The sequence below is a fragment of the Serinus canaria genome, chromosome Z, assembly GCF_022539315.1.
Source record: "Serinus canaria isolate serCan28SL12 chromosome Z, serCan2020, whole genome shotgun sequence".
Classification (NCBI taxonomy): Eukaryota; Metazoa; Chordata; class Aves; order Passeriformes; family Fringillidae; genus Serinus; species Serinus canaria.
The window spans coordinates 21,492,143-21,506,904 of NC_066343.1; the positions used below are offsets into that span (position 1 = coordinate 21,492,143).

The 14,762-nt window shown below is 40.4% G+C and overlaps 1 protein-coding gene across 1 annotated transcript in view; it reads right to left on the reverse strand.

Annotated features, from left to right (window-relative positions):
* The window catches only part of SRFBP1 (serum response factor binding protein 1), a 68,719-nt gene that overhangs the window by 19,740 nt on the left and 34,217 nt on the right, over positions 1 to 14,762 (reverse strand). The window contains exon 4 of the mRNA XM_050987193.1: positions 9,588 to 9,659. Within this exon, the coding sequence (XP_050843150.1) occupies positions 9,588 to 9,659 (72 nt within the window). The remainder of the gene's footprint in view (positions 1 to 9,587; positions 9,660 to 14,762) is intronic.

The following is a 14,762-nucleotide window of genomic DNA, read 5'->3' on the forward strand; positions in this document are numbered from 1 at the left end:
ACCCTATTGTGACTGGCCCCGAGGCCCCATGTATTTTGGGCATAGATTACCTTCAAAGTGGGTATTTCAAGGACCCAAAAGGACTCAGGTGGGCATTTGGGATAGCAGCTGTAGTGACTGAGGGCATCCAGCAATTGAACACTTTGCCTGGACTGTCCGAAAATCCATCTGCAGTAGGACTTCTGAAGGGAGAAGAGCAACAGGTGCCAATTGCCATTTCCACAGCGCATCGACGGCAGTATAGAACCACTCGAGATGCTGTGATCCCCATCCATAAGATGATCCGAGAGCCAGAGAGCCAAGGGGTGGTCATCAAGACCCACTCACCCTTCAACAACCCCATTTGGCCTGTGCGTAAATCTGAGGGGGAATGGAGATTGACGGTGGACTACCGTGCATTGAATGAAGTGACGCCACCGCTGAATGCTGCTGTGCCAGACATATTAGAGCTTCAGTACGAGCTAGAGTCCAAGGCAGCAAAGTGGTATGCCACTATTGACATTGCCAATGCATTTTTCTCCATTCCTCTGGCAGCAGAATGCAGGCCTCAGTTTGCTTTCACCTGGAGGGGAGTGCAGTATACCTGGAACCGACTGCCCCAAGAGTGGAAGCACAGTCCCACCATCTGCCATGGACTGATCCGGACCACACTGGAAAAGGGTGAAGCTCCAGAACACCTCCAGTATATTGATGACATCATTGTGTGGGGGAACACAGCTGCAGAAGTGTTTGAGAAAGGGAAGAAAATAATCCAAATCCTCCTGGGAGTGGTTTCGCCATTAAAAAGAGCAAAGTAAAGGGACCAGCTCGTGAGATTCAGTTCCTAGGAGTGAAGTGGCAGGACGGACGGCGTCAGATCCTTACAGATGTCGTTAACAAGATCACAGCTACGTCCCCACCAACCAATAAGAAGGAAACGCAAGCTTTCCTAGGTGCCATACGCTTTTGGAGAATGCACATTCCCGAGTACAGTCAGATCGTGAGCCCTCTTTACCTGGTCACCCGCAAGAAGAACAATTTCCACTGGGGCCCTGAGCAACAAGCTTTTGCCCAGATCAAGTAGGAGATTGCTCATGCAGTAGCCCTTGGTCCGGTCAGGACAGGACCAGATGTGAAGAACACGCTCTACTCTGCAGCCAGGAACCATGGCTTGTCCTGGAGCCTTTGGCAGAAGGTGCCTGGGGAGACTCGGGGTCGGCCACTAGGATTTTGGAGTCGAAGCTACAGAGGCTCTGAAGCCAATTATACTCCAACGGAGAAAGAAATCTTGGCTGCCTATGAAGGAGTCCAAGCTGCCTCAGAGGTGACTGGCACGGAAGCACAACTCCTCCTGGCACCCCGCCTGCTGGTGCTGGGGTAAATTTTCAAAGGCAAGGTTCCTTCATCTCATCATGCCACTGACACTACATGGAGCAAGTGGATTGCCCTTATCACTCAGCGCGCCCGTATAGGTAAACTGAATCGCCCTGAGATTTTGGAGGTGATTACAACTTGGCCCGAAGGTGAGAATTTTGGTGTCACAGATGAAGAACCAGAACCAGTAACATGGGCTGAAGAGGCCCCTCCATATAACCAGCTTCCACCAGAGGAAACACGCTACGCTTTTTTCACAGACGGTTCCTGTTGCATTGTAGGGATGAACCAGAAGTGGAAAGCAGCCGTATGGAGCCCCACATGACAGGTCGCTCAAGCTACCGAAGGAGAAGGTGGATTGAGCCAACTTGCTGAACTCAAAGCTGTTCAGCTGGCCCTGGACATTGCTGAGAGAGAGAAATGGCCAAGGCTCTACCTTTACACTGATTCATGGATGGTAGCTAATGCTCTGTGGGGATGGCTAGAGAGGTGGAGAGAGGCCAATTGGCAGCATAGGGGAAAACCAATTTGGGCTGCTGATGAGTGGAAAGACATCACAGCTAGGGTAGGGAAGCTACCTGTGAAGGTCCACTATGTAGACGCCCATGTCCCCAAGAGTAGAGCCAATGAGGAGCACCAACACAATGAGCAAGTAGACTGGGCTGCAAAGATAGGGGTGTCAAAGATAGACCTGGATTGGGAACACAAGGGAGAGTTATTCCTAGCTCAGTGGGCCCATGATGCCTCAGGCCATCAGGGCAGGGATGCCACCTATAAGTGGGCACAAGACCGAGGGGTGGATCTAACCATGGACAGTATTTCTCAGGTTATCCATGACTGTGAGATGTGTGCTGCCATCAAACAGGCCAAGCGAGTGAAGCCCCTGTGGTATGGTGGGCGGTGGTCCAAGTACAGGTAAGGGGAGGCCTGGCAGATTGACTACATCATACTGCCCCAGACACGCCAAGGCAAGCGCCACGTGCTGACCATGGTAGAAGCCACCACTGGATGGTTGGAAACCTACCCTGTGTCTCATGCCACTGCCTGTAACACCATCCCAGGCCTTGAAAAGCAGGTCCTTTGGAGGCATGGTACCCCTTAGAGGATTGAGTCAGACAATGGGACTCATTTCAAGAACAGCCTTATCAACACCTGGGCTAGGGAACACGGCATTGAGTGGGTGTACCATATCCCCTACCATGCACCAGCTGCATGGAAGGTAGAGAGGTACAATGGGCTACTAAAAACCCAGCTGAAAGCCCTGGGTGGAGGATCCTTCAAAAACTGGGAGCAGCACTTAGCAAAGGCTACCTGGTTAGTTAACACTCGAGGTTCCACTAACCGAGCAGGTCCTGCCCAGTCTGAGTCCCTGAATATAATAGATGGAGATAAAGTCCCAGTGGTACATGTCAAAGGTTTGTTAGGGAGGACAGTGTGGATCAATTCTGCCTCAAGTACGGACAAACCCATCCGTGGGGTTGTCTTTGCTCAGGGACCAGGATGCACATGGTGGGTGATGCAGAGAGATGAAACAACACTTTGTGTACCTCAGGGAGACCTGATTGTGGGGTGAGAATGAAATTGTTTGACGATATGGGGATAAGGGGTGGAATGTCCTAGGGTGACTGTTATCCCCATCCGTGTGTATGTAATTTATGCTGGATATTATGTTCTGTGCCTTTAAGACTGGCAGAGTGAGAGTTTTGTTTTGGGCCTCTTATCAGCCACTCGGCGGGACATACAGATAGCACCAGTGCATGTGGCGGCTTTTTTGCTTTTTGCCCTGCTTTTTGCTTTCGCTCTTGCTTCTGCTTCGCTTCTGCTTTGCTTGCTCTTGCTTTTTTTCCCCCCTTCTCATTAGTTACTTTAGATAAACAGTCCAAATTCCTTTCTGGACTGTTCCCCCCACCCCGCTGGACCTGCTGACTGCTCCGGACTGGGATTTAGAACACGGAGAGAGAGTTTACACCTTGTGACTGCAGCAGCTGCCTCAGCGCCGGAGGGACTGATAACAGAGCAAACCCCCAGGAGAGACTTTCTGAATTTGTCATCTTTCTCACAGCAGTGGAAGAGTGGTGTCATCCGGTATTGTTCATTGTGTGTGCTGTGCTTGTCAAATAAACAGGTTCTTTCCACCTCTCTCCGAGGAAATCTTCCCGAACCAGTTGGGGGAGGGGGCTGTGTGGGTTTGCTTTTGGAGAAGCCCTTTTTGGGGATTCTCTCCCAAATTTGCCCTAAACAGGGACAGTTTCATACTGGAATAAAATGGGAAGGTAACATTTTAACATGTAGGAAAATAATTTGACTATTATTATTTTACTATTTTCAACTTCTATTCTATAAAGAATAAAAAAGTCTATAAAGACTTCGTTGGAGAATAGAAGCCATGCACCTAGCAAGGCAATACATTCCTTCTGGAGCAGAAGGAAATAAGATAACAATGTTTCCAATACTTAATACTTATAGGGAAGGGGGCAGAGAGTGAGATGGAGATTATCTATGAAATCCAGGTAGGTTATTAAATTATCAGATTGTAACAACCAAAATTTAGATAAAAACGAGAATCAAGTTTTCTATGTGTTCCCTAAAACCACCAGCCATTTGCCCCTGCATAGCCAAAAATCAAACCACAAAACTGTAATGTATTAATGATAAGCATATTATACAACGCTTATGGACTATCATATCAGTATTACAAAGAAAATTGATTCATACAATAGTCTTGTCCCTATGGTTTATGTACTGCAAACAAAATATTTCCATAGGCAATGTTAAAAATCCATGTACATAAGAATCTACTAATAAAGGCACTAGCAACATAAACAGAAGTTTTACATCAATAATAACATCTAGACTAATTACTATGTTTGTGTCATGAGTAGAATTCTTCAGGAGGGCTGGGGAAGGAGAAGGGAGGAGGTGGAACACTAAACAAAAGACAGGAACTATCTGTGTCTTATCCAAAGCCTTTAAAGCTAACAGCAAGTCTCCAGTTAAAACGCAGAAGACCATTTTCAGGGGCCTTTTTTATCATTTAGTAGATTTCCTCAGATTAAATCTATAGTACATGCAGAGGGCTTGTTTAGACATTCTCAGCTAGGAAGTATATTTTTAAAATAAATTAAGGAAAGGATCACAAACATACATTTAGAATTATCAGATGAGAGAGAAACATTTCTATTTTTCAAAATCAGGAAATACAGACATGACTGTTCCTCTAATCAAAAACCGTACTTGATTCAGAAATTAGATCTTTCTTATCCTGCCACAAAGTTCAAAAGTGTGAGGAGTATTAAGTTTGAAATTTCCTTAGTAAATAAGTGTATTTATTAGAACAAAGTCTCGTATATTCCTTTAGCAAGAATGATGTCTTGTATCCATCTGGTGAGTTATTCTGGGACACCTGGTATGCCAATTAATTACTCACTGTTAATTAAAGCCTCAAAGCTAGCAGCCTTTCATAAACTGCCTTTCACATACTGTTGGTGTGAAAAACATTTTCAATGTAAATCTAAAAATAAGAACAAAACTAGTATTGTGACTATTCCACCCTTGCTCTTTCTTTGTTTACTAATGACAGAGAGGCTGTGAATTGATAGACTGATCTCAGGCCGTCACCCGCACAATTTAAAAAGGACATGAATCTGACAAATGCTATTTTGATTATGTGCTTGAAACACACTTTTGAAAGAAATAAAGTTGATACATATTTAGCCCTATAACTCTGTCATTCTTCTTCCTGTCTGTCCTGGGCAGAAACACCTTTCTAATCTCTTTCTCATCTCCTTTTTGCCCAAGAACTTCCTTAGCCCCACACTAGAGATTGAGTGAATTCAAGAAGTTTGGGACGTGAAACAGAAATGTTCTTCTCACATGTGAATAAGTCAAAGTCCTGTTTGATAAATCAAAGAAAACCCTTTCATATTACTCTTAGTATTTTGGTTGGTTCCCCATCCCAAGTTCATTTAAGCCATATAGGTAAAGTGCCAGAGATACTGAATGCACTCACCCCAGAACTTCTAACAGTACTATATCTTTAGGCATCTGTTAAAAATATCTGCACCAGAAGCCACACAGCACTAATGTCAACCCTCCAAAATCATGTTAAGCCAAGTTGTCCTCATCAGGCAGCTTAGATTTTAAATGACCAAACTCACACTGTTTACCCAGTTGCTCAGTTAAATCCTGGCATGTCTCTCTATGCCTTTTCATGAGCTGCCTGAGATCCAATTTCTAAAGCCTTTGAATTCCTTTTAAATTCCAAACAAGACAAAGTTGGTTCCTGTACATGAAGCAATCCAAAACAAGCTTGCCAGACCTTAAATTAGGGAAAAAAACCAAAAAAAGGCGCTTCAAAAAGCTACTAATGACTTACATTTCTGGCCTACAAAAATTTTTTAAACATATTTAGAAACTGTGGCAAGCTTTTCAGTAATCTTCAGATTCAGAAGAATGTGGCCCCAGAAAAGCTCTGAGGATTATAACATACTCAATACTTGCTGTGCAGAAAAGCATCTGTATGATTCAAACACAACAGGATTTGAGCAATGGGTGCAATACAAGACTTAATAGGAAAAGGTAGCATTCTTCTCAAGGACCACAGATTAAAGATCAGTGTAAAACAAGGGAATATTATGCTCCCACAGTTATGTGAAGATTGCATCTGGAGGCAAAAAAATTAGGTGGTATTTATGATCTGTGAATGCTTTTTCTGTAAGTCAGAAGCGATGTGCCAACCTCAGATCATAATGTATATGCGTACTCTATTCACCCAAAGTAAAATACAATAGTTGTTTCAACCCTGCTCCCAGGGATTGGATACTGTTGCTGCATTTTGAAACACATACAGTGTGTATTCTTTAGAAAAATTAAGATGTATTTTGACTAAAGGCAAGATGACATATCACTGCTTGTAAGCACAGTTCCATTATGCTGGAATTCTGTCATTCTCAAGTGTTTAAAACGCAGGGATTTCTTCCTTATGTTCTATACACCAAAGACTTAGTGGAAGAAAAGCTAAATGAGATGCTACAGTAAGTTAGTCAACATCTGTTAGCAAAGGCAACAAAACCAACTGTGCTTATGATGAAGGTGTTGGCAGGTGGACCAACATCCTCTTTTCCTGAATAAACAGCCCAGATTATAAACACAATTTTGTAATACTGGAAAAACATTAATTCATATTAGCTTATTTATCCAGCCTACCTTCACCTATCTGAATTACCCTAAATCTCTGTTAGCAAGAAGTTGAAGGTAACACTTAAGACTTTGCCAGTGCTCAATTCAGTTTTTTGCTTGTAATGAACAACATTATTAGGATTAGCTTCCAATTTATAACTTCAGTGTCCTGGAGCACAACACTGATGATCAAGCCACCAATACACTGCAGGAATATATGCTGTGTGCAACAGTTCAAAATGCCACCACAGCTGCAAATCTGAGTTTAAAATATGAGCTCTATGACATGTTTTTCTAATTTTACTAATGTTTGTCAAATATATTTGTGACAGACAATGCACAACTTGGTACAAAAAGTGCACAAGGACTTGGAGAAAACCTACAAAATACAGGACCTGTTCTTCAACAGCTGTAACTAGAACCAACAATATAAAGCCTAATCAAAGTTGCATGGTAACATTTAATTACAATTTTTACAATAGGATTTATCACCTGTTGGTAACAATGGTACTAGCTGCAGCAATATTCAAATTGATTAAAAATACTTCAGCAGACATATACAAAGAATTGTTTATCTACTGATTCTTATAATGCTTTTATAAAAAGTCTTGTGTCATGGGACTGGTGACTCTTGCCAACACCCCCTGCAACTTGATAAATCTGATCTGCTTATTATCAATACAGCCATATTAAAATCTTAATCACAGGAACTCACAGTAAACTGCCACCTGCTAAACACTTAGCACAATTTCATTGTACTTGATGGAAATATGTGCAAACTCTTTTTAAACAAAAAAGTATGCATAACTTATTCTGAAAAAGTTTGGGAAACAGTAATGGAACATAAAAGCTCAGTGAGCAGAAGCAATTAAAAAGTATCCTGACTACATGACCACTACGCAAAACTAATATTCAGCATTCCACAGTGAATTAAAAGCAGATTGCCTTTTGTCAATGAAAACAAACCCATTCTGAAAATGAAAACAGCCACAGGATGTTTTCCTTCAAATATTATGAAACTCAAGATAATGAAAAGGTAAACAGTGTGGTCTGTATTTCACGAGACTACCAAATATTGCTAAGGATAGAGAATCAAAATTTTTTAATTGTATGTTTAATGACTAACTGTGGGAAAATAAGAAACAAAATACTGGAGAATTAACTTCTGTTTAAGCACAGAAGGGATGTCTTCTTTAGTTGGAGATATGTTATGGTCAATCAAAAGCAACAAGAAAAGTTATGATATATATTGTAAATATTCTTCTACTGCAAGGAGGTTAAAACTCTCTACGGATTTAAAAAAGGATGAGCATTTTTTCATCAGCTTTATTTGAAATGTAAGTTCCATCCACTAAAAACTGTGAGATTAACAGACTTCCATTCCCTGAAAAACAGGGACACCAGCAGAAAGTAACAGAAAAAACCACAGATCAAAACCCTGAAACAACTCCATGCAATATACATTTTCAAGAATTAAAGCTAAATTAAAGCCTATTTTAAGACTTTAAATAAATATGAGAAGTACACCATCAGTCATGACTATGAATATATGAATATATAAAAATACATAAAAAATAAGATTAATTAAATTCTTTTAGCATTCTTTTCAATAAAATTGCCACCTTAGAAAATAAAATTCCAACTGTGAACCTACAAACGCCTTTAAAAAATAGCATCAATAATTTCATTTTGGTGCTCCTTCACTTTATGAAATCAGCATAAGCCTGATGAATTTGAAATCTTGGCAGAAGAATCTCCTATGGTTAAGTGACAAAATGTCACAGAATTTAGCATCTCTCTTCAAGAACGAAATCCCTCTCCATGTGTCCTCACACATTCAAAATCTTTGTGTCTGCCCTGATTCTAATATCAGAGTAACCAGTTTCTGACTACCTCATCTTCACACTGGAAAATCCTGGTCAAATAAATTTAAAAGAAGAATGCTTTTTAGCTTCATGCCAGTGTACCTGTGACCTTTTCCTTACTCTCTTCTATCACTACGAGAAGGAAAAACATTTAGGATGCTTCTACCCAAACACTTCTCCAGGAATACCGAATTCCTATGATATTTTCCTATTAACTTGATTTTGCTGACATAAAACATTGAAAAACTTGCTGCACACTATGCTAATAACTGAATTACATCACATGACTGTAATATGCAACAGCAGAGTTATATTACAAATTAATGATGCCATTGGGTCATTTACAGGAGTAAATGACCCAATTCTACGTTAAAACTCACCCTGTGTACAACAAACATTTGAAGTTTCAGCCTTCCTCAGTGGGCCACCCATAGGAATTAAGGATAAAGTGAAAAAACCCCATAAAACGTCATGCATTGACATTTTTAAACTCAGAATTGCTTTCTCACGTCAAAAATGTAACATGCTCTTTAAAAGAGGGATGCTCTCAGCCTCAGCCGCTTATTTCAAACAATATCTTCGAACTACTCAAAGATACTTTCTGTGAGTATCTTCTATGTCTTCATTTAATCTCTTAGGACATCCCTAGTTAGGCTGTCAATATTTGATACTGTACCATCAGCAGGTTTCCAGAGAAACATTACATTGAAACGACTAAGACACAGGGGTGTTAGAATTCCAGCTTTATTTCAAGCTAATGTTTGTCCTGTTTTGTTTACACATGGAAACTTCTCACTGCATTTAAAAGTACTGAGAACCTTTTCCCAACTGCTGCTGAAAGCTTATTTAGGATTATTTATACTAATTGAAAATGAACTTATACTAATTGACTTTATACTATTTCATGCATATATACTATAAAAACAGAACAAATCTATTTATAAAGACTAGGAAATAACTACTATTATTCCTGGTATTCTGTTCTAATTACTATGGACTAGCCCACCCAGCTAATAGATAGCTATTCATTTTTCTGTAGATATGTCCCAATGGATAAACTTCCTCAGAAACAGAAGATCTCCAACGAAGATACAACACAACAAACAGAACACATTGTGTCAAATCCATGTACTTGCACCTTTTCACACTCAGAGAAGCAGGGGAAGGAAAACAAAAACCAGCAAGTCTTACCTTTTTGCAGACACTTTCAAAATTAACTTCTGTCCTAAGAGCAAGTCTGGTAACTTCATCTGGTTTTATTTCCTGTAGATGAAAGATAAGTTTATTCTTCTTATGATCAGACTATATGAAGTCTTTCTAAGGTTCACCTTCCTTATAAACATTCTAATCATAGCACCTCTCTAATCTCTTAAAGGAAGAAAACCAGTTCATTATGTGGCGAATTTTTTTGGTGTGTATGTAAACACTACATTTATACTGACTGACCTTTTCAAAACACTACCTTATACCTAATCTGACTGTATATACTAGTGCTGAAGGAAAAAGGGATTTTTCAAAAGCAAAGTATGTAGAATGGGTGGTTTTATTAGCAGAAATATTTCAATTGCCCAAATTGTTGTACTACAAATAAACTTTGGAAGGCCTAAATCCTGACTTCTCTTCTGATGAAGTTACATCTTATCAATGTGCATTAATATATAAGTTAAAGACAATGAAAATTAAACTAAGATGAAAAAAATACTATCTTTTTTCTAAAGAGACTGACTGAACATGCAGTTTGCATTCCTGGATTTAAGCATTTGCATTGGCAGCTGAAATAGAGGAATGAAAATCCTGGACAAGTGGATTTTGTTAAAAGCTGAATATTTAATGAAACATGCCCCCATGACAGATTTTTTGCTATTTTAAGACACATGCTTTATGTAGGTTGTATTACAAAATGCTCTATTAACCTCATCAAATGAATTAATTTAACATTATTTTCCTCCTAGGGCAGTGCAACAAAAAGTCATGTTACATACCAGTTGTTTCCCAGACAGCCATTCAAAAGCAGTTTAGCTATTCTTATGCCAGACCCCAATAACATCCACTCATTTTGAAAAGTTAAAATTCTCTACAAAGTAATTTAGTTCTTCTGATTGCTTTCATGTTCAACAACTATACTGTATTTGTTAATTTCTTTCCCTGCTTAAGCATTCTTGAAACCTATTCCAATATCTTCATTTTAACTCCATGGTTAAGTTCCATATTCTATTCCTTTTCTGTTGTACATCTGGAGCAGTCTGTACACTTCCATAGATATAATTTCAGGAAAAACTGAGTAGCTTACCTTTTTATAAAAGGTATTACCTTGCATCTCAAAATCTTATGTTTTTCTTCTCTATACTGTATAGATAAGATACTTTACAGACACTTGCAATTTATCTATTTATTTATCATGAATTGCATATGACTTAAAACTGTAAACAATTATCTGCTAATGGGAAAAAAGTAACAGAACTCAGTTAAATTAACAACAACAACAACAAAAATATCTTTTTGTGAATGTCAGAAGAGCTTCCTGACAATGAGATCTAGAACTCTGCAAAATCATCTTCCAAAGGTACTAGAGGAAGCCAAATCGCTTAGAGGACAGGATCCACACTGGAAAAACACTGGTGGATGTAGGAAACAATATTCTACTGGCAGATGAACAGTTGGGTGACCTAACAGAGATGGAAAAGACCTATGATTCAGTTTTCCATGACTTTCCAAAGTGTTTCACAGATGGTGAAAGTAGGACACGTTGGTTAAGTGACATGCTTACTGTCACATAGGAGCTTATTGTGACATGGTTAAGTGACACGCTTACTGTCACACTGTTACAAATGAAGCTCTGTAATTCAATATTATTCATTAAATCAAGCTGTTGGTTTATAAAAAAGGAACAAAACACAAAAAAAGATAATTCCTATGATCTTTATCCCAAATAAAACTGCCTATTTCCTGATTCCTTAGGATTTAACAAGGTTCAGGGCAGAGGCAGACAAACGTCAGTGATCCCTCCATGAGTGTCAGAAGTTTAATTTTGATATGACAATACTGCAGAATTCCCAAGACACTGCAGAATCATGAATAATACTGGAGAATTAATTACACTTTGGAATGTGAAGTCATTAAAGCCACACTAAAATGCCTAGGATACAAAATGAAGCCAAGAACCTTCCGCTCAGGCTTAAATCCCCAACTTTATAAATAATCTCCTTCAGTTCTCCTACGCTTAAGGCAAACCAAGCATTTTTGACTTAAATATTCTTCCATAGAAGAATATTGTTTGGTTTTGTAAACACAGTCACATGAATCAAGTTACTGTAATAAATACATGTTTATTCTGTCTCTATTAATGGTCAGCAATGGACAATAAAACAGAAAAAGGAAATAGTGGTATTTTTCTCAGTACTGTTTTCTCAACTTTGAGATGCACCTGACTCACAAGGAAAATCTTAGTGTTGAATATCCATCATGGAACCCTCTTTCTGATTGTGCTAAGGGATGATATAATGGATGCCCCCTCCAGCATCTCTGAGGCCAGTCCAGGGATTCCTCCTGCCCTGATGCTGGAGCCCAACCCAATGAGTCCAGAGATATAGAGGCATCTGTCCCAGGTTCACAGATGTAGCACTTGCTTTCTTATTGACAGGTTCAACCAATAGTGAAGCTCAGCTTTGCAGTATGTAGCACTCTCAGGACTCACATGAACTTCAGCAGAGCAAGCCAAGACCTCTTCCTTCTTTTTTGATCAGGACTGAAAGTTCACTACTGAGAGCATGCCACCTTCCAGCCCCTCAAAATGCCCAAACACATGAGGACTTGTGGATCCCTCAGTATCAGCAAAGCATATCCTTCTGTCCATCAAACACCCCTCAGCCTGAGCCATAGCCCTTGTGCCCCTCTCGTGGGCCTCTCATTTGCTGGCTGGCGGCAAGTCACCAGCAGGTAGATACACACACTCACCTTACAGGCACCAGCAAGGCTCTCTGGCCACCTGATACCCCTTCCCAGATCACAGAACCACAGAATGGTTAGAAGGGGCCTTAAAGCTCCTGTAGTTCCAATCCCCACCATGGGCACTCTTCCGCTAGACAAGGTTGCTAAGGGCTCCGCCTAACCTGGCCTTGAACATTCCCAGGGATGGGGTATCCACAGCCTTGGGTAACATGTGCCAGCACCTCCACACCCCCACAATAAGGAATTTCTTAATATTCAAACCTAACCTATCTCAGTCTAAAGCTATTACCCCATGTCTTATTACTACAAGCTCTTGTAAAAAGTCCCTCTCCCACACAGTGCTACTCCCATTTGAGGTTTGCTAGTGAACTGCACATGCCAGAGAGACATACATGTGGGGGTCAAAGCACATGAATATTAGACAGTCTGCCTGTCCCATCAGCAGTAGCATGGGCACATGCTACTGGACTGGGCTGCTGTGACCAGCAGCCCAGTCCAGATGTGCCAAGAGCCTCACTCACCCCAGCCCCACCTACAGATGCATGAAGAACACACTCTGCCTGTCCTCCCCAGCAGTGCATATACTGCTACTGCCTCGGTGCCTGGAGCTGAGACCCCCACGCACTGCTGCTGACACCACAGGCTTGGGGCACCTACACTTCTGCCCTGACTCCTGCTGCTTCCCCCACAGCCTCAGCAGCTGGCACCTAGTCCTAACAGCACTTGCGGGCAGGGGGCAAAGAGGTGAAATTACATACAGGTAAGAAAAGAAAAAAATGTCAAGATGACACTGGGAAGAGGTGGCAAAGGCAGGGCAGCAGTAGGACCAGCCTGACTCAATTTCTCCAACAGTTTGGGGACTGCTGCTCCTCCAGTCATTCAGTACCCAGGCAGCTGCTCCAGTGGGCACTGGAACACTGTCAGGAGAACTGACCTGTCAGCCAGCTGGATCCTGGCTGCAGGCAATGACCAGGCCTTGGCCTGAGATTAAGATGAATAAACAGGGTGTGAAAAACTACTGGACATATGAAAACTGCTGGACGTGACAGACAATGCAAGAAGCTGCAGAGTGGCTGCACAGACCATCACGGCAGAGTTACACAACATGGAAAAGTGGAATACGGGGCAGACTTCAGGGCAGACATCTTGCAAGGTACTAAGGTAACTGAATAGCACATGAAGCCAACATTGTTACAGTTACAGTGAAACACCAAATTTATGGAAAAAGTAACTACGGGTGGGCAAAGGCTGGCCTGGGCTGGGAAAAGTGAGCACTGGGGTACCGGAAGGGGTAGATTGTGGGGCAGGCAATCACCTCTGAACAGAGTACAGGAGGCAGCAAGTTCACCCCACGCACTTACAGAAACTTAGAACAGAAATGTTGGGAGCTTTTTTTTTTTTTTAAATAAACTATAACTGTCTTACACAGAAAGACAAGACTATATTGAAGAGAAGTATGTCAAGTGTAAATGGTATGTGAAAATAAGATTTCATGCTTATATTGATAGTGGCTGCTCAGATGATACTTTATCCAAGTGATACTGAGAAAGATAGAGGTTCTAACCTAACAGGCATGGAAATGTAATTTATTGAATAGCCTCTGGAAGACAGCAAAACCAAAAAAAATTACTGTCAAACAAGGCTTCAACAAATCTCAAAAATGCAAGATTTTTCACACAAAATGTATTCTCAGCTATGCTGTCTCAGGCAGTTTTAGATTACTCAGGAAAAAACCCTAGGCTGCCAGTGCCCTGTGGAAGCAATTTAAGAGTCCTCAGACTATTAAAAAGACACGATTTCAATTTTGTTTTGACTAGTATTTTTTGTTTACCTTTATAATAAAATCCACTACTTCTCATCATTATTTTTTCATATTTTTTTAGCTGTGCAAGTTTTAAATCTTTCCACATGAAAAGACAATTTTAATTATAAATGCTAAAAATTCTACAAAAAGTAAGTAACAGAATCAAGGTATATAGAAACAGAAACAGAACATGTTTACCAAAAGTCATATTTCTGGTGAAATCTCAGCTATAGTTTGCTACCCATTTAATGCACTTTCAGCTTTTAAAACATAACCATTTAGTCTGATTTAGCTACTTTGTAATTTTTCTTGGTTGCTTAGAGAGGAGAAAGGTATAAGAGAAAAAATTCCAGTACACATCTTTAGCTTTTTCCCCCTACAATTTAAGTCCTATATGTCTTCTTTTCATAACCAATTTGCTCCCCTAAGTCTTCAGAAGTTCAGTATTTTAGTCATTCAGAACAAAAGTAGTCTTAAGACTTATGGTAAGTATTACCATTGTGAAAATACACAAATATGGGATATCTTCAAAGTAGAGAAATAAATCAGCCATGTCTCATCTGAAAGCTTATCCAGCTTCCAAAAAGACACTAAATCCATTATAAAAGCACAAT